This window comes from Gobio gobio (genome assembly GCF_949357685.1).
Source record: "Gobio gobio genome assembly, chromosome: 12".
Lineage (NCBI taxonomy): Eukaryota > Metazoa > Chordata > Actinopteri > Cypriniformes > Gobionidae > Gobio > Gobio gobio.
In genome coordinates, this window is record NC_137105.1 from 48487594 (window position 1) to 48513092 (window position 25499).

At 38.0% G+C, this 25499-nt stretch overlaps 1 protein-coding gene across 2 annotated transcripts; it reads right to left on the bottom strand.

The window, feature by feature from the left end:
* Positions 1-40: 40 nt before the first annotated feature.
* Positions 41-24546, bottom strand: LOC307135020 (macoilin). Of its 2 annotated transcripts, none has more exons than XM_079831158.1 (11): positions 24315-24546; positions 22881-23022; positions 21445-21571; positions 21218-21341; positions 20942-21111; positions 17761-18175; positions 17523-17681; positions 13878-14048; positions 13547-13673; positions 5162-5336; positions 41-1089 (listed from the first exon to the last, which is right to left on the bottom strand). In XM_079831158.1, the coding sequence occupies exons 1-11, from the start codon at positions 24389-24391 to the stop codon at positions 902-904; spliced, it is 1875 nt and encodes a 624-aa protein (XP_079687284.1). In that variant the 5' UTR covers positions 24392-24546; the 3' UTR covers positions 41-901. The 2 variants fall into 2 exon arrangements, with proteins under 2 accessions (XP_079687284.1, XP_079687283.1); XM_079831157.1 differs by having other exon boundaries at positions 13535-13673.
* Positions 24547-25499: the final 953 nt, after the last annotated feature.

Sequence of the window (25499 nt, forward strand, 5' to 3'; positions counted from 1 at the left end):
CAAATATGGTCGCCGAGTGAACAGACTTTAACCCTTTGTACAAGATTATCATTGAAAATGACTTTATTACTGCTCCCAGAATTATTGGGAGAAAACAGCCCTTGCACAAATGCACAATTAGACATCAAAATCTTTTTCTTTTCTTTTTTCTTTTTTTGTCCAAAACAATCATTTTACATAAATTGGCATGCAGACCAACAGGTAGAATTACAAAATTAAACAATTATTTCATTTTGGTTTAGGGAAGGAAAAAAAAAGAAGGATGTCAAGCCAGAAAAATAAACTTCTCATAAAAAACATCCCATTGATACATAAAAAAGGCAACGATTCCAGAAACATGAAAACCTACAAACATTGTTTTTTTTTTTTTTTGGGGGGGTGTGTTGGTCACTTCTGTATAATGTAAAAAGAATACAAAACAGTACAAAGCACTCGAATATTCACATACTGACTTACATTTGATATTGGCTTGTTATATAAATTGAATTCACATTAATAATGAGGCACAGAATGACCAAGTGAGGCATTGGCCTGTTATTGTCATGGCTGAAGAAGACCCAACACAGGATATCCTGTCCTCATGATGAACTGTGCTCCTCAAGTTCACTTTTTTTTCTTTTCATACTGATATCGTCTATGCAGCTCGCAGCGGTCGCTCAGCATTCGATGGTCATCCGCTGGTCAACAATGTATTTACAGTCATGAATCTGGGCTCAGAGCGAGGTCAGCGGAGAGCCGCCTCAGAGTCTCTGCTGAAATCAACACAGCCGGACGCTCACCAGAGGCTGTTGGCATTGTCAAAAGGCAAAGTATTTCAGGCAAACCTTGAAGCAGAGACGCCCCGTGTTCAGAATGTGTCCAAACAATCCTCCAGGAGCCGTCCGATTGGTCCTGGCCGGCCTCATTTCTTCAGACACTGGTACATGAGTGCTCTGGGATTGAGCATGTAGCGCTCAGAGTTGAAGAACTTGAGATACTGAGGCATTGAGGACCTCGGGGTCATGTACGACATACCTGGAGCCACGGCCATGGCTTCGGCAAGCTTCTGCTTCATCTCTTTCACCTCGTGGTCTTGTTTAAATATTTTAACTGTGAAGAACACATTGAGACGGATATTAATATTGGGGCCGATACTGCCAAGCCATTCATCATTTTATATTCCTTTTATATTAAACAAACTTTGAACAGCTTGAAGTTTGAAGGTTTTACTCAATGTAAAAATGCTATCCATCCATCCATCCATCCATCCATCCATCTATCCTTTCATCCATCCATCCATCCATCCATCCATCCCTCCCTCCCTGCATCCATCCATCCATCCATCCATCCATCCATCCATCCATCCATCCATCCATCCATCCATCTATCTATCTATCTATCTATCTATCTATCTATCTATCTATCTATCTATCTATCTATCTATCTATCTATCTATCTATCTATCTATCTATCTATCTATCCTTTCATCCATCCATCCATCCATCTATCCTTTCATCCATCCATCCATCCATCCATCCATCCATCCATCCATCCATCCATCTATCTATCTATATTTTCATCCATCTATCTATCCATCCCTCCATTCATCCTTTCATCCATCCATCCATCATCCATCCATCCATCCATCCATCCATCCATCTATCTATCTATCTATATTTTCATCCATCTATCTATCCATCCCTCCATTCATCCATCTATCCTTTCATCCATCCATCCATCCATCCCTCCCTCCCTGCATCCATCCATCCATCCATCCATCCATCCATCCATCCATCCATCCATCCATCCATCCATCCATCCATCCATCCATCCATCTATCTATCTATCTATCTATCTATCTATCTATCTATCTATCTATCTATCTATCTATCTATCTATCTATCTATCCTTTCATCCATCCATCCATCCATCTATCCTTTCATCCATCCATCCATCCATCCATCCATCCATCCATCTATCTATCTATATTTTCATCCATCTATCTATCCATCCCTCCATTCATCCTTTCATCCATCCATCCATCCATCTATCCTTTCATCCATCCATCCATCCATCCCTCCCTCCCTGCATCCATCCATCCATCCATCCATCCATCCATCCATCCATCCATCCATCCATCCATCCATCCATCCATCCATCCATCCATCCATCCATCCATCTATCTATCTATCTATCTATCTATCTATCTATCTATCTATCTATCTATCTATCTATCTATCTATCTATCTATCTATCTATCTATCTATCTATCTATCTATCTATCTATCTATCATGTTAGCAAAAATGCTAATTCATGTTCAACCATGCTAGCAACATGTTAAATCATGTTAAAACATGTTAGTAACATGCTAATTTGTACTAGCAACACACTAAAACAAGCTAGCAAAATGCTAATTCATCCTGGCAAAATGCCAATTCATGTTAAAACATGCTAGCAAAATATTAAATCATACTAACAAAATGTTAATTCATGTTAAAACAGGTTAGCAATCATGCTAAAAAATGCTAACAAAATGATAAATCATGCTAGTAAAATGCTAATTCATACTAGTAAAATGCTAATTTGTGCAAACAACATGACAAAGCAAGCTAACCAAATGGTAAAGCATGCTAGCAACATGCTAATTCATGCTAAAACATGTTAGCAAAATCGTGTTAACAACTTGTTAAAACATGCTACATGATGCTTTACAATCTAGTTGGTTTATATTATATTATTATAGCCTACAGTTTTGTCTGTAACATACACATTTGTTAACATGAACAATTAACAATATCTATCTATCTATCTATCTATCTATCTATCTATCTATCTATCTATCTATCTATCTATCTATCTATCTATCTATCTATCTATCTATCTATCTATCTATCTATCTATCCATCCATCCATCCATCCATCCATCCATCCATCCATCCATCCATCCATCCATCCATCCATCCATCATGTTAGCAAAAATGCTAATTCATGTTAAATGCTGAACCATGCTAGCAACATGTTAAATCATGTTAGCAACATAAATAAATTATGCAATTAACAACCTAAAACATGTTGTTAGTAACATGCTAATTTGTACTGTCAACACACTAAAACAAGCTAGCAAAATGCTAATTCATCCTGGCAAAATGCCAATTCACGTTAAAACATGCTAGCAAAATATTCAATCATACTAGCAAAATGTTATTTCATGTTAAAACATGTTAGAAAAATGATAAATCATGCTAGTAAAATGCTAATTCATACTAGTAAAATGCTAATTTGTGCAAACAACATGACAAAGCATGCTAACCAAATGGTAAAGCATGCTAGCAACATGCTAATTCGTGCTAAAACATGTTAGCAAAATCGTGTTAACAACTTGTTAAAACATGCAACATGATGCTTTACAATCTAGTTGGTTTATATTATATTATTATAGCCTACAGTTTTGTCTGTAACAGACACATTTGTTAATATGAACGATTAACAATATTTCTAAAGCATTTATTAATCTTAGTTAAAATCTACATTTACTGTTTTTAAAATCAAAAGTTGTATCTGTGAAGATTATTAATGCACTTTGTCTACCATTTTGTCTAAATAAATTAAAGTAAAATTATAAATTAATTTTAACAATCATTTTAAACGTTGCAAGTAAATGTAGACATAACATTATTATTGTGCAGTATAAAATGTAATATTCATAATGAGATTTGCTAAAGTCACTTTTAACAGTGTTTTTTAAAATTCTAAGATTAAGCAAGCTTTAGATGACTGAAAAGGTGGATATCCTGTAAATATCCAAGGCTGACTGATCACTATACACTCTAAAAAAAAAGGCTCGTAATCATAGGGGAACCTTTTTTAGTGCTATATAGCACCAATTTTGGTGCTTTAGTGGTTCTTCAGTGGTTCTTCAGAGGTGCTATATAGCACCTTAGTCAAAGAACCGGTGAAGAACCTCTGAAGAACCTCTGAAGAACCGCTGATACCCCTTTTCCACCAAGGCAGTGCTAGAGCTAATTCAGAGCCAGAGCTAGTCCCAGTTCATAGTTGGTTCGACTGAGGAGCCTTCTAAGAACCGTTTGCTTTTCCACGGGCTGAGAGCCACAACAGAGCCAGGTCTTACTTCACTGTATACGTCTCATCTTTCTCAGCAACGCTAGCGAGGCAGCGGCAATGTTGCCAAGTATGTGGTTTTGCCGCGGGCTGTTTTTTCATGTCCGCGGGATGAAGCGACCCCAATTATGTGATATTTAGCCCCAGGAATGCGAATTTTAGTGCCAAAAAAACACATATTTTACCCCCAAATGTGATTTTTTACTGGGGAATCCCCCCCTGGAACGCGATTGGGTTTGTTTTGAGTAGCAATTGGGCAGCGGGAAACACAAACACACCAGGCTTGTTCGAGATGCATCATCACTGCGCAGACCGATCCACGTATGATATAAAAAAAAGGCATGAGTGAATCAAAAGCATAAGGAGTCGTATGCTCTCGCTGGACTCGTTATCATACGGCGATCGGTCTCTGCACAGCACCGCTGCGAACAAGCCTTCCATCAACAAAGCAAACATTGCGTTACTATTCATTCACATGGCTTTAGGATCCTACACCGGCATCAAAACACAACGCAAACACAGCGAATCCAACGCATTCATGCAGTTCGCCGTAATTTGTATAGAAGGAGATTACAAACAAGCAGCAGCTGTTAGCTCCATTAGCTGCTATTTCAAACATGGCGGATCTCAAGTTTGTGTTCGTCTTGTTGACCCCGCCCCCAGCGCCTGACGTAATCGGTTCTTACTTCTAGCCCTGTTCTAGCCCAGCAATGTTTTGGTGCTACTTAAGAACCACTTTTCCTGGCTCGGAGCTGGGGCTTTGGGTGTGGAAACACAAAGAACCGATTTGAAACTAGGCTCTGGCTCCGATCTAGCTCTGGCTCTGCTTTGGTGGAAAAGGGGTATGAAGCACCAAAATTGGTGCTATATAGCACTAAAAAAGGTTCCCCTATGATTATGAGCCAAGAACCATTTTTGGTGCAATATAGAACCTTTTTTTTTTTAGAGTGTATGTTTAGAAGATATCTGGCCAATACAGCATCAATATCATGCATTCTTAGAGAAAACTGTTGCAATGTGAGTCTCAGATGGATGACGGTCATGATTTGAAACGAGCTGAACCTTGGGCTATCTCCAGCTGCCTGCGTGCGTCTCCCAGTGCAGAGAACAGGTCCAGTTTGAGACGGGTTTCTGCACTCAGGTTGTACTCCAGATGCTGAGCCTTGTCCTGCAAGGAGGACAGAGCTGAGAGCAAAGCGTCCGCTTCCTGCTCGCTGCATCTGTTCCTCTGGAGGCTCTGGGGAAAGAGCAGGAGAAAATTACACCGATGAGACAGGAACAGAACAATATGAAATAATGGTGATATGAAATCTCATTTATCCAGTTTCAAATAATTGGGCTTTCAGCATTCCAGTGTGTAATAGTTTTATGATATTAAAATAGTAGTTTTTACTTTCAGACTATGCACTGAATTTGATGACGAACTTGCTAAAGTACATTCTTTAACCCTCTGGGGCTCTTCGGTCATTTCTGACCCGAATTGTTTTAAATAAAATATATAAAAAATCGTAATGGTCCGAAACTTGGTGACTTTATTGGTACTTGGTATATGAACACCCAACACAATTGGGGACAGGATTTGATAAGTGGTCGTAAAAAAAATAGTCACACTCAGGACCATCGGGTCAAAAATGACCCCCATAGGAAATGAATGGGAAATTAGTTTTTTTGTGCAAACAATCTACAAATCAGCCAGGATGCAGAAAAAAAGGACTCAACAGTGAAGGGCTGAATCTCTAAAACATCAAGAGTGCAAAACAGACAAAACTCACACACACACACACACACACAAAAACATAATTAGCTTTTGGATGGCACGCGTTAATTTGTGTGTGTGTGTGTGTGTGTTTTTGTGTGTGTGTGTGTGTGTGTGTGTGTGAGTGTGTGTGTGAGTTTTTTTGTCTGTTTTGCACTCTTGATGTTTTAGAGATTCACCCCTTCACTGTTGAGTCTTTTCTTTTCTGCATCCTGGCTGATTTGTAGATTGTTTGCACAAAAAAACTAATTTCCCATTCATTTCCTATGGGGGTCATTTTTGACCCGATGGTCCTGAGTGTTTTTTACGACCACTTAGACTTTTCAATTCCCAAATTTTTTTGGGTGTTCATATTCCAAGTACCAATAAAGTTATCAAGTTTCGGACTATTCCGATGAAGCTACGATTTTTAATTTTTTAAAAATTTGGTAAAAATGTGCTATTGCGTGATAAAAATGCTCAATGTGTCCACCGGATGGCACCGATCTCATTTAAAAAATTGCTTTCATGAGGCCTAGGCTTGACTCTAAAATGAAATACAGCTTTAATAATAAATGTATATATATATATTATTTTTTATAATTTTTTTTTATTTTATTCAATGGGAAAAAATGAGTCATAATTATTGCATAAATATTAATTATAAATTTTAAAATTATCTCAAAACACCAAAAAAGAAAAGAAAAAATATTATTGAACAAAAATATATTTCATTGATTTTACTCAAATCTTTTTTATCTTAATCCCGCCCTCCGGGTCATTTTTGATCCGAAGGTCCTGAGTGTGACCCATAAATGAAGAACCCCAGAGGGTTAAAGGTGCAATAGGTGATCTGGGAAATGCTAACTTTAGCCTGCTAGCATTGAAAGCATACAATCCCACCCTCCCTGCAAATCACTGTCCAAAGCCACGCCTCCTCCAAAACATGATCAGACCAGAAGCGAGACGAACAGAGACGATGTTATTGGATTATATCATGCGTCATTCAGCGGTGAGAAAACTTTACAGTACAGTGAGTAACAGCTCTACAATAACCAACGTAAACAACTGTCCGCCATCCTCACAGTGTATGTGAACGCACTGATGATGCGTGATGTGTGTGTGAACTGGCTGCGCAGTGCTATGCAAACACACGTTGACTGACAGGGAACACATTTAATTCGGACCGAATGCAATGATTGAGCAAACATTTTATGGTCCTACACCTTCGACAGACTATATATATTCATAAAAATACATTTAGTCACAAATCTGACAATATAATTAGAAAAAATTGAATCCCAATATTGAAAATCTGTTTGCTTGACTTGGTAATATATAGTAATATAAACCTAAAACTTAACATCAAGAACATCCAGGTAAACAAAGACGCATGAACTAGGGGTGGACGATTATTTTTGTTATTTTAATTTATCTTTGTTATTAAAAATAAGAACTAAAACAGTAGTCTTCACATTAATTAAATATACACTGATACATAATAAAGCTACAAAGGTTATTCAGCCAAGAGCACTGAGTAATTTTCTCCTTTTGTTGTTTGACAGACAGCGGCAGGTTTACTGTATCAGCAGGTTTACTGTATCAGCAGGTTTACTGTATCAGCAGGTTTACTGTATTAGCAGGTTTACTGTATCAGCAGGTTTACTGTATCAGCAGGTTTACTGTATCAGCAGGTTTACTGTATCAGCAGGTTTACTGTATTAGCAGGTTTACTGTATCAGCAGGTTTACTGTATTAGCAGGTTTACTGTATCAGCAAGTTTACTGTATCAGCAGGTTTACTGTATCAGCAAGTTTACTGTATTAGCAGGTTTACTGTATCAGCAGGTTTACTGTATTAGCAGGTTTACTGTATCAGCAGGTTTACTGTAATAGCAGGTTTACTGTATCAGCAAGTTTACTGTAATAGCAGGTTTACTGTATCAGCAGGTTTACTGTATTAGCAGGTTTACTGTATCAGCAGGTTTACTGTAATAGCAGGTTTACTGTATTAGCAGGTTTACTGTATCAGCAGGTTTACTGTATTAGCAGGTTTACTGTATCAGCAAGTTTACTGTATTAGCAGGTTTACTGTATTAGCAGGTTTACTGTATTAGCAGGTTTACTGTATTAGCACGTTTACTGTATCAGCAGGTTTACTGTATTAGCAGGTTTACTGTATCAGCAAGTTTACTGTATTAGCAGGTTTACTGTATTAGCAGGTTTACTGTATTAGCAGGTTTACTGTATCAGCAGGTTTACTGTATCAGCAGGTTTACTGTATTAGCAGGTTTACTGTATCAGCAAGTTTACTGTATCAGCAGGTTTACTGTATCAGCAGGTTTACTGTATTAGCAGGTTTACTGTATTAGCACGTTTACTGTATCAGCAGGTTTACTGTATTAGCAGGTTTACTGTATCAGCAAGTTTACTGTATTAGCAGGTTTACTGTATTAGCAGGTTTACTGTATTAGCACGTTTACTGTATCAGCAGGTTTACTGTATTAGCAGGTTTACTGTATTAGCAGGTTTACTGTATTAGCAGGTTTACTGTATCAGCAAGTTTACTGTATTAGCACGTTTACTGTATCAGCAGGTTTACTGTATCAGCAGGTTTACTATATTAGCAGGTTTACTGTATCAGCAGGTTTACTGTATTAGCAGGTTTACTGTATCAGCAGGTTTACTGTATCAGCAGGTTTACTGTATCAGCAGGTTTACTGTATTAGCAGGTTTACTGTATCAGCAAGTTTACTGTATCAGCAGGTTTACTGTATTAGCAGGTTTACTGTATCAGCAGGTTTACTGTATTAGCAGGTTTACTGTATCAGCAAGTTTACTGTATCAGCAGGTTTACTGTATCAGCAGGTTTACTGTATCAGCAGGTTTACTGTATCAGCAGGTTTACTGTATTAGCAGGTTTACTGTATCAGCAGGTTTACTGTATTAGCAGGTTTACTGTATCAGCAAGTTTACTGTATTAGCAGGTTTACTGTATTAGCAGGTTTACTGTATCAGCAAGTTTACTGTATTAGCAGGTTTACTGTATTAGCAGGTTTACTGTATCAGCAGGTTTACTGTATTAGCAGGTTTACTGTATCAGCAGGTTTACTGTATTAGCAGGTTTACTGTATCAGCAAGTTTACTGTATTAGCAGGTTTACTGTATTAGCAGGTTTACTGTATCAGCAAGTTTACTGTATTAGCAGGTTTACTGTATCAGCAGGTTTACTGTATTAGCAGGTTTACTGTATCAGCAGGTTTACTGTATTAGCAGGTTTACTGTATTAGCAGGTTTACTGTATCAGCAGGTTTACTGTATCAGCAGGTTTACTGTATCAGCAGGTTTACTGTATTAGCAGGTTTACTGTATCAGCAGGTTTACTGTATCAGCAGGTTTACTGTATGAGCAGGTTTACTGTATCAGCAGGTTTACTGTATCAGCAGGTTTACTGTAATAGCAGGTTTACTGTATTAGCAGGTTTACTGTAATAGCAGGTTTACTGTAATAGCAGGTTTACTGTATCAGCAGGTTTACTGTAATAGCAGGTTTACTGTAATAGCAAGTTTACTGTATTAGCAGGTTTACTGTATTAGCAGGTTTACTGTATCAGCAAGTTTACTGTATTAGCAGGTTTACTGTATTAGCAGGTTTACTGTATCAGCAGGTTTACTGTATTAGCAGGTTTACTGTATCAGCAGGTTTACTGTATTAGCAGGTTTACTGTATCAGCAAGTTTACTGTATTAGCAGGTTTACTGTATTAGCAGGTTTACTGTATCAGCAAGTTTACTGTATTAGCAGGTTTACTGTATCAGCAGGTTTACTGTATTAGCAGGTTTACTGTATCAGCAGGTTTACTGTATTAGCAGGTTTACTGTATTAGCAGGTTTACTGTATCAGCAGGTTTACTGTATTAGCAGGTTTACTGTATCAGCAGGTTTACTGTATTAGCAGGTTTACTGTATCAGCAGGTTTACTGTATCAGCAGGTTTACTGTATGAGCAGGTTTACTGTATCAGCAGGTTTACTGTATCAGCAGGTTTACTGTAATAGCAGGTTTACTGTATTAGCAGGTTTACTGTAATAGCAGGTTTACTGTAATAGCAGGTTTACTGTATCAGCAGGTTTACTGTAATAGCAGGTTTACTGTAATAGCAGGTTTACTGTATTAGCAGGTTTACTGTATCAGCAGGTTTACTGTATCAGCAGGTTTACTGTATCAGCAGGTTTACTGTATTAGCAGGTTTACTGTATCAGCAGGTTTACTGTATCAGCAGGTTTACTGTATGAGCAGGTTTACTGTATCAGCAGGTTTACTGTAATAGCAGGTTTACTGTATTAGCAGGTTTACTGTAATAGCAGGTTTACTGTAATAGCAGGTTTACTGTATCAGCAGGTTTACTGTAATAGCAGGTTTACTGTAATAGCAGGTTTACTGTATTAGCAGGTTTACTGTATCAGCAGGTTTACTGTATTAGCACGTTTACTGTATTAGCAGGTTTACTGTATTAGCAGGTTTACTGTATCAGCAGGTTTACTGTATCAGCAGGTTTACTGTAATAGCAGGTTAACTGTATTAGCAGGTTTACTGTATCAGCAGGTTTACTGTAATAGCAGGTTAACTGTATCAGCAGGTTTACTGTAATAGCAGGTTTACTGTATTAGCACGTTTACTGTATCAGCAGGTTTACTGTATCAGCAGGTTTACTGTAATAGCAGGTTTACTGTATTAGCAGGTTTACTGTATCAGCAGGTTTACTGTAATAGCAGGTTTACTGTATTAGCACGTTTACTGTATCAGCAGGTTTACTGTAATAGCAGGTTTACTGTATTAGCAGGTTTACTGTATCAGCAGGTTTACTGTAATAGCAGGTTTACTGTATTAGCACGTTTACTGTATCAGCAGGTTTACTGTATCAGCAGGTTTACTGTATCAGCAGGTTTACTGTATCAGCAGGTTTACTGTAATAGCAGGTTTACTGTATTAGCACGTTTACTGTATCAGCAGGTTTACTGTAATAGCAGGTTAACTGTATTAGCAGGTTTACTGTATCAGCAGGTTTACTGTAATAGCAGGTTTACTGTATCAGCAGGTTTACTGTATCAGCAGGTTTACTGTAATAGCAGGTTAACTGTATTAGCAGGTTTACTGTATCAGCAGGTTTACAGTAATAGCAGGTTTACTGTATTAGCACGTTTACTGTATCAGCAGGTTTACTGTAATAGCAGGTTAACTGTATTAGCAGGTTTACTGTATCAGCAGGTTTACTGTATCAGCAGGTTTACTGTAATAGCAGGTTTACTGTATTAGCACGTTTACTGTATCAGCAGGTTTACTGTATCAGCAGGTTTACTGTATTAGCACGTTTACTGTATCAGCAGGTTTACTGTATTAGCAGGTTTACTGTATTAGCAGGTTTACTGTATTAGCAGGTTTACTGTATCAGCAGGTTTACTGTAATAGCAGGTTTACTGTATTAGCACGTTTACTGTATCAGCAGGTTTACTGTATCAGCAGGTTTACTGTATTAGCACGTTTACTGTATCAGCAGGTTTACTGTATTAGCAGGTTTTATGAATCAGTGTTGAATCATGATTCAGAGCGTTATGAATTAGTGTGTTGAATCATGATTCGGAGCGTTATGAATCAGTGTTGAATCATGATTTGGAGTGTTATGAATCAGTGTTGAATCATGATTTGGAGCGTTATGAATCAGTGTGTTGAATCATGATTCGGAGCGTTATGAATCAGTGTTGAATCATGATTCGGAGCGTTATGAATCAGTGTTGAATCATGATTCGGACCATGATGAATCAGTGTTGAATCATGATTTGGAGCGTTATGAATCAGTGTTGAATCATGATTCGGAGCGTTATGAATCAGTGTGTTGAATCATGATCGGAGCATTATGAATCAGTCTGTTGAATCATGATTTGGAGTGTTATGAATCAATGTGTTGACTCATGATTCGGAGCATTATGAATCAGAGTGTTGAATAATGATTTGGAGCGTAATGAATCAATGTGTTGAATCATGATTCGGAGCGTTATGAATCAGTGTGTTGAATCATTATTCGGAGCGTTATGAATCAGTGTTGAATCATGATTCGGAGCGTTATGAATCAGTGTGTTGAATCATGATCGGAGCGTTATGAATCAGTGTGTTGAATCATGATTCGGAGCGTTATGAATCAGTGTGTTGAATCATGATTTGGAGTGTTATGAATCAATATGTTGAATCATGATTTGGAGTGTTATGAATCAGAGTGTTGAATCATGATTTGGAGTGTTATGAATCAATGTGTTGAATCATGATTTGGAGTGTTATGAATCAATGTGTTGAATCATGATTCGGAGTGTTATGAATCAATGTGTTGAATCATGATTCGGAGCGTTATGAATCAGAGTGTTGAATCATGATTTGGAGCGTAATGAATCAGTGTGTTGAATCATGATTCGGAGCGTTATGAATCAGTGTGTTGAATCATGATCGGAGCGTTATGAATCAGTGTGTTGAATCATGATCGGAGCGTTATGAATCAGTGTGTTGAATCATGATCGGAGCGTTATGAATCAGTGTTGAATCATGATTCGGAGCGTTATGAATCAGTGTGTTGAATCATGATTCGGAGCGTTATGAATCAGTGTTGAATCATGATTCGGAGCGTTATGAATCAGTGTGTTGAATCATGATTCGGAGCGTTATGAATCAGTGTTGAATCATGATTCGGATTGCGTGTCAAACCGCCAAACTGCTGAAATCATGTAACTTTGGCTCTCTGAGCCGCTGATGCGATACGCTCCGAAGCTTTATGAAGCAGTGTTTTGAAATCAGCCATCACTATATAAGTTGTTATTTAGTTTTTTTGCCTACCAAAAATATTCTCATCGCTTTATTATATTAATATTGAACCACTGTACTCACATGGACTGAATGTGTCTGAACTTAAATATGTTTTTAGTACATTAATGGATCTTGAGAGAGGAAATGTCATCGCTGGCTTTGCAGACCTCACTGAGCCTTTAGATTTCAGCACAAATATCTTCATATCTTCGAGGTCTTACAGGTGTGGGACGGCATGAGGGTGAGGAATAAATGACATTATTTTCATTTTTGTGTGAACTAACCCTTTAAGCCTTGTCTGTTAGTTTGATAAATATCTGTCAGTCTTGCAGACTTGCATTACTCTTTCAATTCCAATACAAAAAATTTTGGAAACGCTTTCCATTTAAAGAGAAAAACATTCAAAAAGATTGAATGGTGATAAAATCATTCTCAGGTTGCACAATAGTTTCTAAAAGATGTGGTTTCTCTCTTGGCATGTTTGATATAGCAGATGGCACTAACAGCATTTAAACTGGGCAAGGAACAAGAAATAATGGCCAAAAAAAAAACCTGCTGAAAAATCCAGCATCAATTCCACGGCGGTCCAGGCTGGTTTCTGCTGGTTAGAGCTGGTCAATCAACAAACCAGTATCCAGCATCTCATGCTGTTCCCAGCATGCAAAACATAGCTGATGCTGGATTTTTCAGCAGGGAATAATAACAGAAACTTTCACCCACACCAATAAAAAATAAAGAGAGCCACGGACTGAACACCACACAGCAAGCTACCGGACGAACACAAACATATGACCCACAAACATCCAGCACATCACAACTATTCAAAGCAGAAGGAAACTGAACAGATCTACCAACCGCGTCCTTTACCTCCACTTCATTCTCTAGAGCTATCATTCGATTCTCTTTCTCCTGATATTCCAGCTGTAGTTGTTTGTACTCTGAGTCTAGATCTTTAGCTTTTTTCCTCAACATTTGAGTTTCACTGTGTTCTTGCCTATAGTGGATGGACAAAAAACAACAATTTACAGGTTTATTTCGCCATTGTTGTTCTGATTTGTGAGTTCTACTGCCAATTATAACCATAATTGAAAAGACGGCCATTTAGACCCAGTCTCAAAGAGATTCAATATCACATATTCATGATTAATATATACACATATAAATGCTTCTTGCACTCTTGCTTTAGAAATACAATTACCTATGTGATGCGCTCCGGAGTAAAATCGTTGCTTCATCGAATTTTTGGGCTCTGACGTCTGTGATTTGTTTTTCTACTGCAACCCGAGCCTCTGCTTCCATTCTGACTTTCTTTTCCAGCAAGGAACAGTTTTGTTTGTCCTTCTGTCTGGATTTTGTGAGACACTGAATCCTGCACAGCACCAAAGGATTTAAAGGAACAGCGTTAGATTTAGTCAAGTTACACACACTCTTACCATAAGAAGAGCAGTTCTCTTGTTGCACATCATTCATTTTTTATACCGTTCGTGATTTTTTAAATGTTGCTGTTTTTCTTTGATCAAAAATGCAGTAATATTGTGAAATATTATCGCAATTTAAAATAACAGTATTGTATATGAATATATTTTTACATGTAATTTATTCCTGTGCGTTTTTAGCATCATTACTCCAGTCTTTAGTGTCAAATGATCTTTCAGAAATCATTCTGATATGCTGCTCAGGAGACATTTAATTTATTATCAATACTGAAACCGAGACCCCCTGTGGTGGAAATCAAATTTTTAATGTTGTTTGTGTGTCTATGCTGTGTTTTAATATGCTTTCAGACAAACCATGTGCAAATTCATAAGTCAACACCATTGCTGAGTATTTTCTCCTTAAAACTGCAGTGAACCAAAGACAGTCTCAAAAACATTGGTGGTGTTTCTGACGTCACAAACTACCTTGTACCCAATCACGTCAACATGTGGGCGGGCTTTAGCATATCATTAACTATAACTGCTCTGAAGCAGGAGAGTCTCAAGAGACGCCATACAGGTATATTTTTCTGTTGTACATTTAGCAATATAGCGAGTGTATTATGTATATGATGATGTAATGATGAATGCCTTTCTCCACTGACGTTTTATGATGTTCAAAGCGTTTCTAAGGACGCTGAGACTGAGATGGTGAACAGGAACATGGTTTGTGTGACATTAGCAACACATTATTAGCTGTTTGATAATGTAGTCAAGCTAAAGGCTAATCATATTAATTACTGTTATGTGTCTGACGTTGTAAAGAGCGATACCTTTGTGCAGCGTTTACTACAGTAACTTGAGTAAAAGTTGCGCAAGTGTGTCTCTGAGCTGGAGTGAGTGAGTGGAGGCGGGGCTCATTTGCATATTCATAAATCTGCGCATACTAAATGAAGCAACAGTGTAGAGTTACATTCAAGCTATTTTAGAGCATGAAGACATTTTTCACTGGAAAAAACTTTTAAATATGTTGTTTTGTTGATCAAAGATGAGTTTTAAGGGATAAAATTATTGACTACAGGGGGACTTTAAGGATTGTTCGATGAATAGGAAGTGTTTTTCTACAACACTTGCTGAATGAAAGTAGTTATTTATTTAAAAAAATTGAAATTAGAAATTGAACGGTAGTGTTTCCTCAACTAAGTGCAATTTGGGCTCTTTCTAAATTCACATTTTATGTATCCTGAATACAAACAAATTATATCTCTATAAAACCACACAAAAATATACTAGTGGTATTTAATATTTTTTTTCATCATGGCACCACAACTGTGGGACGGTAGTAAATGGATTATTTTCACACAATAAATACTGAAATGGTTTATAATTTAGTCTTTGTTTGGATTATCATAGTTTTTAAGGCAAGACATTACAGGTAAAAACATGCAGCTGTCAATTTTGAGATTTTCTAGCTTTTCATAAAGTGTTTTTTCAGACTTGGAAAGAAAACATCAAAAATATGTCTTTTATAGCACTTTATTTATTTTTGTCTGTAGATTTCAATTACAGTGCATTTCTTTAAAGGCCGTTTTCTCAAAATGAGTCCACTTACATCCACCAAACGTTACAGCTTTATTCCTATCTATATTCTGAAAGATTAGGTGTGTTTATATATAATTTGCATGCTGATATACAAATTTTTTTTTGCCATTTTTTATTTTTTTTTGGCTGTTGACAGTATTTTCGGATTTATGGAGTGATAAAAAGAGATTTCCAAAATCCCCTCAGAAAAAACCTTTGACTCTAATATGACAAAAAAAATTAAACAAGAATTTTGAACCCGGCTTATTGTTTTTTGTTCAATAAATGTATGCATATTTAATTAGATATGCCTCATTTGCATTTCATATTTAAACACCATTTCAGAAAACTTGTAATTAGGGGTGTAACAATATATCGTATCACAATATATCGCAATACAAAAATGCAACAATATGTATCGTGGATAGTGACAATATATATTGTGTATAGTTCACCCAAAATTTCTCTGTGAGTTTTAGTGTCAGTACTACATTAAACTACTATATATAATGTTGAATATAATGTATAATAATGCAATGGGGGAATATTTGTGGGTCCTGATGCCAAATGTCTTATGTGTAAAATAATTCTTTTTTTTTAGCTTCAAAATCATGAATATTTTTGTTCTGGTGTCACCATTGTCCTGTGCATTGGGTTACCAGCACCAAACCTGTTCATTTCCACACCTAATGTAAAATTATTCAAATGCATTTTAATCAACAGTACATTTTTTTGTTAACCTTTTACCATATGTCTTTGAGTATCGTATCGTGAATTCAGTATCGTGATTCGAATCGTGACATGAGGGTATCGTTATTCCCCTACTTGTAATACAATTTTTTTTTGTAGTTTTTAATGTAATCATCAATCAAGTGGGCAAGTATTGTGATACCTAGTAGTTTTTTTTTTTTTACCCTATTCACCTGGGGGGTCTTGCCTTAAAGGAACACGCCACTATTTTTGAAAATAGGCTCATTTTCCGTCTCCCCTAGAGTTAAACAGTTGAGTTTTACCGTTTTCGAATCCATTCAGCCGATCTCCGGGTCTGGCGGTAGCACTTTTAGCATAGCTTAGCATAGATCATTTAATCTGATTAGACCGTTAGCATCTCGCTCAAAAATCACCAAAGAGTTTTGATATTTTTCCTCTTTAAAACTCGACTCTTCTGTAGTTACATCGTGTACTAAGACCGACGGAAAATAAAAAGTTGCGATTTTTAGAGCAGAGAGCGTGCTGGGGACTATTTTCAGGCGCTGTGTAATATCATTGCGCTGCTGCACTCATGGAACGGCACAAAGCTCTTGATTATTACGCAGGAATGAGAGTTTAGTTCTTAGCCATATCGGCCTAGAAAATCGAAACTTTTCATTTTCCGTCGGTCTTAGTACACGATGTAACTACAGAAGAGTCGAGTTTTAAATAGGAAAAATATCGAAACTCTTTGGTCATTTTTTAGTGAGATGCTAACGGTCTAATCAGATTCAATGATCTATGCTAAGCTATGCTAAAAGTGCAACCGCCAGACCCAGAGATCGGCTGAATGGTTTCAAAAGCGGTAAAACTCAACTGTTTAACTCTAGGGGAGTCGGAAAATGAGCTTATTTTCAAAAAAAGTAGCTTGAATTTTCAGAGTTTGTTTGAAAGTCTAAAACATGGGTAAAACAATACAATCTATAGGCCTACATAAAAGTAAACTATTCAAATTTGAATGTTATAATATAATATGAAAAAGTAACCCCCATGTTGATGCATACACACAAATCAAGCAGTCAAACTTCAATCAGTGCGACCGAACACCAGCCGGAGCACTAATGCCCAGAGCGACAGGAAGAGATCAGAGGACTCACTTGTTCTGCAGCAGTTCATTTGCATGTCTGAGCAGAGAGACTTCAGGCCGCAGACTGTGTTCACTGTTGGTGAGATTACAAATGTGACTGCGCAGCTCCTGCTCGCTCTGTCTGCTCGCCTGCAGCTCTCCCTTCAGCTTCCTCATTTCTTGCTCCAGCCTGTGACAGACAGACAGATGGAGATCACAGTGTAAATGTGCACACCCACGAATTCTGAGCTGAAATGACATAAGCATACTTCAACATCTGGTCAGCGTGTGGGTTTGGAGGACTCGGGGAGATGTTCGACGAGTCCCCTATGGAGCTGATGGCTTTGGGGGCTTTCTGCCTCTTCTCCCCTTTGCTGTTAGGGAGGTTAACTGAACCTCGATGCACTTTGGGCAGGGAGCTCTTGGAGGGTCTTTGAGCTTTGCTGCTCTGGTCCTCCTGAGGTAGGTTTTCAGTCATTTCTAGCACGGATGCAGAGTCCAAATGAAGTTCACCTCCACGATGCTTGGGCCCTGGAGTTTGTGGATTCGTGTCTCTTTCGGGTCTCGCAGGAAGTCTCTGGATTTGAAGGCAGTCTTCCATGTTTTGTTTGTCCTCTGAGGTGACGGCATCAGATGGACACTGGTATTGCGTCGGCCTGGATTTGGCCACCTTATATTTGGGATCTGTACAATGACAATTTTAATTAAATTATTTTTAATTACCAAATTGAACTGCAAATTATGTAATCATTAAAATAAATGTTTTGTGCAACATTAAAACCTTCATCCTTCCCTTGCATCCTGTAACAAATCCTTCCTTCATGGGTCAAAATGACCCAGAGCCCTAAAATTATACTTTTTTTTTGTCCAGAAAGCTTGCATTATTGAATTTTTATAAAAAAAATGTATGCTATTTGGGGATTTTTTATTTTAAGGACCTTTAAATTACTAGATTTGCTCAATAAATAATGTAATTTAAGCACATTCTTTCAACTTAAATTCAAAGTAACTCTCCAATCCATGCAATAACCAGCTCAAAATATCTCACATACGCTGACCTCTTGTGGAAGAAAAATAATATAACATGATATTTCATGACTCTTGCCACTAGATGGCCTTATTCCGCTGGGTCCTGAAGTCAGTTCTCGAGTTTATCTCTTCAGAATGCATTCAGATCTACACATGTAGACAATATATAATCATTTTTTGGTACATTTTTAGCATTTTTTAGGTTTTTCTATGTTTACTCAAGCATTCCATTAATTCCTTAAGGGGTCAAATTGACCCGTGAGGGAAGGATTTGTTACTTTTTTAAATTTCAACCACATAAACTCTCAAATCTAGTCAATTTTTTGTGTATTCGTGGTTCAAGTGCGACAAAAGCCCTGAGGTCTTGGACCACTCCCATGAACACTCAATTTTTAAAATAAAAATAAAAAATCAGTTTCAGGTCAAAATGACCCGAGGGAAGGATGAAGGACCTGTAATGTTTTTAGACATTTTGTATGTGTAATGTTGCAGTTTGAGCATGAAAAATGTCTGCAAATGTCTTACAAAGCAGAAAGTACACTCCAAAGGGAGTTAAGGCCCATCCACACCCATAACAATAACTATAACTATATTAGTGTCTACCACAGCGGACGATACCGTTCAGTTTATTCTAAGCGGATTCTGATTGGCTGTCAACGTTTTTATTGTTCATCAGCTGGAGAAAAAAAACGTTCTGAAAGTGACGTCAACGATATTGTCTTTCATCGTTATAGCTGTGGTGTGAAATCTGCCATTCTTTTATATTTAGATCGATTCTGAGGTCTGGTTGAGTTGCGTTAGTAGTGTGTTGAAAGTCGCGGTTATAGTAAGGGGCGTGACATTTCCGAAACCAATCACAACACACTGGTCCAGCTGAGCAATCAGAGTACATTTCGATGTAAAATATGTGGGAAAAAAATGTTTTTATGAACATTTAAGCATGAAAATCTATTCTGGTAGCCTCCCAAAAACAAAAGTTGCTCCCCAAATGACGAACTATACACTGTACTTATCAGTGTTGAGAGTAACGCGTTACAAAATTAATGCATTACAGTAGCGTATTACGTTTTGCTGTAACGCAGTGAGGCATTACTAATCAATTTTTAGTAATATTTTACTCGATACATGTTCAGTAACGCTTGCAATACAACACACTTTTAGCCCAAAATTTAATTGTAAAAAAAAAAACCGGGGAAAAAAAACAGCAAGACCACGAGACATTAACGACTGAAAATGCGAGTACGTTATCACCTGTTCGTGGTCAGTCAATAGCCGCGTGTGGTGTCCAAGTTTGTAAATAAAGACTAAATGACAGCTTCTGATATATTTGTATAGTGATTTATTTCATTCATCTCCCTCTTGCTGGTGTACCTTTGTATTGTGTGACATAGTCCAGTGTAGGCGTGTTTAGGGCAGGTTTTACAGGAATGCCACAAGGCATGATTACGGCATCTATGCTCGTGCTGGCCAGTGGAAAAGCGGCTAAAGAAGGCTTAAAGGCTCTGTTGTTTCAAAGAATAGCACAACGAGTATAAACACGTCCCCCAAACAGACGAGGCGCGCACGCAGTCAGCGGAGGCTTACGCTGCGGAGCCAAACGAAAGTATAAACAAGGCTTAATGGATGAAGATGGCAGAAGACAACTGTACATTCGCGAGATGGACATATGCGCCTTACTTCGAGTTTGTCAGAGATAAGGACAAGAAGAACGTAATAGTCAAATGCAACCTTTGTCTAAAACCGAAAGAACTATCGACGTCTCGAAATAGCACTAGCAATTTAAAAAAACATCTTTTGCACTTTGTGCATGAAAATAGGCTAACTTCCATCAACAAAACCAACATGACAACTCGCTTGCACTGGGAGCGTGCCTTGTAACCATGGAGACATTTGTGAGAGACGATTCAGAAGATATTTATTTTGGTGCAGATCCTAAACTGCATCTATCTGAACCGGAATACCTGCAACTCTGCAACTACACAAACTTAGCGCCGGTCACGTTGGAAGTTACCTAAGTGGGGACTATTTTCAGGCGCTGGGTAATATCATTGCGCCGCTGCACTCATGGTACGGCAGAAAAGCTCCTTGATTATTACGCAGGAATAAGAGTTTAGTTCCTAGACATATCAGACTAGAAAATCACAACTTCCGTCGGTCTTAGTACACAATGTAACTACAGAAGAGTCAAGTTTTAAATAGGAAAAATATCGAAACTCTTTGGTGATTTTTGAGCGAGATGCTAACGGTCTAATCAGATTCAATGATCTATGCTAAGCTATGCTAAAAGTGCTACCGCCAGACCCGGAGATCGGCTGAATGGATTCGAAAACGGTAAAACTCAAATGTTTAACTCTAGGGGAGCTGGAAAATGGGCCTATTTTCAAAAAAAGTGCCATGTTCCTTTAAAGAAATGTCACTTACCTTCCATCCACAATTTTGGGTACAGGTGCATGTAAGGAGGTAGGGATTGTTGCAGGAGATCCATGTGGAGGTCGTTCTCACTCTGAACAGATTTCTGAGTGCGCACTTTGAACATACTGGAGAAGTAGCAGGTTGCATCAAATCCCATATACACTAGAGGATAACCAATGCTGGAAGAAATCATTATTGTACAGTATGAAACACAGCTGGTGAAGTTATTGTTCATTTAAAACGTCCAAATTACATTTCGCTCTAAAATGGGCAATCAGGACCTACCAGTGTGCAGCAAATAGATGGGACAGATTTGCATGAGGGCTTTTCAGGTCCCTCAACCGTAGAGACGCCTCCATATACACTAAGAGTATCCACAATGTCAAAGTCGACATACAGATTCCCTTCTCTGCAAGTAAGTACGTGTGTGAGTAAGTAAATAAACAAGTCTGTAATACTTTCAGGTGAGGGTTAATGAAATGGCAACTTCATTAGAAGTGTTCAAGGCTTACCTGTGTGCCACATATAGTTGAGTAAGACATATGTGCTGGCTGCAAAAAACAACCAGTGTAAGGGTACAAAAATTAAACAGAATAAGTCCAGGGTAAATGCTGCACACACAAACACCACACAGATGGCCTGTAAAAGAAAAGCAGAGGTTAGTTTTTTTAATGTCACACATAAATGCAATAGAAATTAAAATATCATGGAACAAGAACATTTAGTGCCCTCCACTAATATTGGCACTCTTGGTAAATATGATCAAAGGCGGCTGTGAAAATAAATCTGCATTGTTTATCCTTTTGATCTTTCATTCAAAAAAATCTAACCTATCATTGAAGTAAAACAATTGAAACTCTCATTATGAAATAAATCCTTTCTCTAGTTCACGTTGGCCACAATTATTGCAACGCCATTTCCCCAAGAGACCAGCTCTGAGTCTTCTTCTGTAACGCCTGATGAGTTTGGAGATCAGAGCCCATTCCTTCATCCAGAATCTCTCCAGATCCTTCAGATTCCAGCTCTTCTCTTCAGCTCATCACTCATTCTCTATAGGGTTCAGCTCAGGAACTGGGACGGCTTCATTTTGTGCTCAGTCACACATTTTTGTGTTGATTTGGATCATTGTCCAGATGGAAGATCCAATCACGGCCCATTATCAGATTTCTAGCAGAAGCGTCAGGTTTTGATTTTTGATCTGTTGGTATTTGCTAGAATCCATGATACCATGAATCTGAACAAGATGTCCAGGACCTCCAGCAAAAAAACAGACCCGCAACATTAAAGATCCAGCGGTGTATTTAACCGAGGGCATGGGGGACTTTTATCCCTGTTTGCACCAAAGCCATCTGGTGTGTTTGTGCCAAAAAGCTCTTTTTTTAGTTTGATCTGACCACAGAACCAGGTCCCGTCTGAAGCTCCAGTCGTGTCTGACACTGAATATGCTGGAGTTTGTTTCTGGATGAGCGAGGAGGATTTTTCTTCAAACCCTCCCAAACAACATGTGGTGATGTTGGAGCTGTTCGATACATTTTTTAGTCTTTCTGACCCAAGACTCAACTAATCTCTGCACTTCTCCAGCTGTGATCTTGGAGAGTCTTTGTCCACTCAAACTCTCCTCCTCTCGTGCATTAGGACGATATACACACTCGTCCTCTTCCAGGCAGATTCCTGACATCTTTAGTAAGTAATAAATATGAATGGGAATATACTTCATATTTAATTTCAAGGGTTGCCAATAATTGTGGCCGACATGAATTGGAGAAAAACATTTCATAATGAGATTTTCAATTGTTTTACTTCAATGAAAGGTTAGAATTTTGTGAATTGTATTGAATGAAAGATCAAAAGGATAAACAATGCAGATTTATTTTCACAGCCGCCTTTGCTCATATTTACCAAGAGTGCCAGTGTTAGTGAGGGCACTGTACAATAGCATGCTTCCTACCAGTCCATGACAGTGGAACGTGGTGTAGACGGTCCCTAGAAAGAGCCAACAAGGCCACAGGTATTCCAGTCTGAACTCCAGAACAAAGTCAGCTAACAGCACCAGCATCCAGACAATCATGAACTTCAGGACAGAGTACGCGCTGAAAACAGGACAGAGAATTAAAATTTGTGAATAATACATTTTATGCCTTGTCTGCAGTGTTATTTGACTTTATATACTATATATATATATATATATATATATATATATATATATATATATATATATATATATATATATATATATATATATATATATATATATAAACAGAACATGTATTTATAAAAAAGTAATAAAAATATATTTTGGACGTTTTACTAAAGTCAAAACTGAAGTCAACTTGGCTACAACTAAGAAAGAAACGCGTTTTTTTCTTCTTCTTTGTATTGACTGAAAGACAATCAAGCCTGTTCTGTATCTCAAAAGAGACATGAACCAGAATATACGCGAGATGCAAAAGCCCAGGAAGTTAGTTCTCGAAGACGCTACACTCCATGTTTTGGTCGCGCACTCCATTGTGCTCCGTTCCTTTGTTCGGGCTCTCTGCCCTCCACATCCCTTTGTGTTTGGTAACCATGGCAACATTTCATCTTCTGCATCAGCACCTAAACGTCGAATCTACAGTGTTGCCATGGCTATTTAAAGAATCAGGAGAAATCTGCGCGCGTTCATTTCACTATGAAGCGTAGCTATAAACACAGGAGGCTATTGTCCAGATGACTACACACATAAAGAAGAGACGGGGTCAGTTTAGACTGCACTGGTGTGTGTGTGTGTGTGTGTGTGTGTGTTAACCTCACTATACCACAATAGTCTGAAATCAGCGAATCTGACCAGATAAAAATGCACCCAACCTCTGTTAAATATTAGGCTGTAATAATTTATAAATACGCAATGTGAAAATAATGCATTACATAAACGCCATGCGCGCGTACTGTCTAGTCCGAGGCCCTTGTGTTTTCCCACTGTGTGTTTTTCAGACATCATATTGACATGAAGAAATAACAAGACTACTTGTAAGATGACACTGCATAAAACAACACCAATAATAGCTATGCTATTAATATCAGAGCTCGCAATACACAAAATACCATAACATTTCTTAATATGCAATGCTAGGTTTAAGTGTTATTTTTTTGCTATTTGTATATATTTTGTTAGCAGCATAGCCCGCTGCATTGTTTTCACACGAAATATTATAGATTTGGCCCTGCGTGCGTCCATTAAATCACAGCGAGCGTTAGCTCTGAATTAAAGCCCGATTTCTCCTCATAGGAGCGGAGGCTGTTTGTTTATTGTTCCGCGCGCCATGAATAGCCCAGCGCGAGCCGTTCAGGTGAACGCGAATAAGAGCAATAACAAAACAACAAAGCAGCGCGCGCGGTGTCATACCTCTCGGAAATCTTCTCTGTCAGTTTAATCTTTTTCATTTTCCGTAGCCTGCCAATATCCATGTAGCGTTTCTTCATATTATGGCTTCTGGTCCTGCTGGCTATTTAGTCCATTAAACAGGTAATTGTAGTAAGACAGGAGGTCTCATTTACAGTAACCTGAGCGGAGTCGCTTTGTGCGCGAGTGGAGGTGATGTGCGCACGCTCGAGAACTTCACACATCTGCGCCGTCTGGAGAACAAGGGGCTCGGGTACAGTGACTAACACTGATGCGGTAGAAACGCGGACATATTTAAAGTGACTCAGTTCACAAACCAAAATCATAAGGATTGATTGAATTTCTCCATTTTTTATTCATTTTTATATATATTTTTAAAGGTTATAGAAGTTGTCACATTCATAATATTTTAAGTAGGCGACCATTTGACATAATAAACAAGCACAGCTCTGATATTTGCTTCGCTTTGATTGGACTCTCAGAAGATAGATAGATAGATAGATAGATAGATAGATAGATAGATAGATAGATAGATAGATAGATAGATAGATAGATAGATAGATAGATAGATAGACAGACAGACAGACAGACAGACAGACAGACAGACAGACAGACAGACAGATAGTCAGACATATAGATAGTCAGTCAGACAGACAGACAGACAGATAGTCAGACAGATAGTCAGACAGACACACAGACAGACAGACAGACAGACAGACAGACAGACAGATAGACAGACAGATAGACAGACAAATAGTCCGTCAGTCAAATAGTCAGTCAGACTGACAGACAGATAGTCAGACAGACAGACAGATAGACAGACAGTCAGACAGACAGACAGATAGTCAGATAGACAGACAGACAGATCGACAGACAGACAAAGTCAGTCAGACAGACAGACAGACAGACAGACAGACAGACAAATAGTCAGTCAGACAGACAGACAGACAGACAGACAGACAAATAGTCAGTCAGACAGATAGACAGACAGATAATCAGATAGTCAGACAGACAGATAGATAGACAGATATACAGATAGTCAGACAGATAGATAGACAGATAATCAGATAGTCAGACATATAGATAGATAGACAGACAGATAGTCAGATAGATAGACAGACAGATAGTCAGATAGACAGAGAGACAGATAGTCAGATAGATAGATAGATAGATAGATAGATAGATAGA

Excerpts from the sequence above, each read along its gene's own strand:
- LOC307135020 (XM_079831157.1), bottom strand. The coding sequence starts at position 24,391 with ATGAAGAAACGCTACATGGATATTGGCAGGCTACGGAAAATGAAAAAG. Across the intron at positions 21,342-21,444 it reads CAACTATATGTGGCACACAG|AGAAGGGAATCTGTATGTCG; the intron begins GTAAGCCTTGAA and ends ACTTACTTGCAG. Across the intron at positions 13,674-13,877 it reads CTCCGGAGCGCATCACATAG|GCAAGAACACAGTGAAACTC; the intron begins GTAATTGTATTT and ends CATCCACTATAG.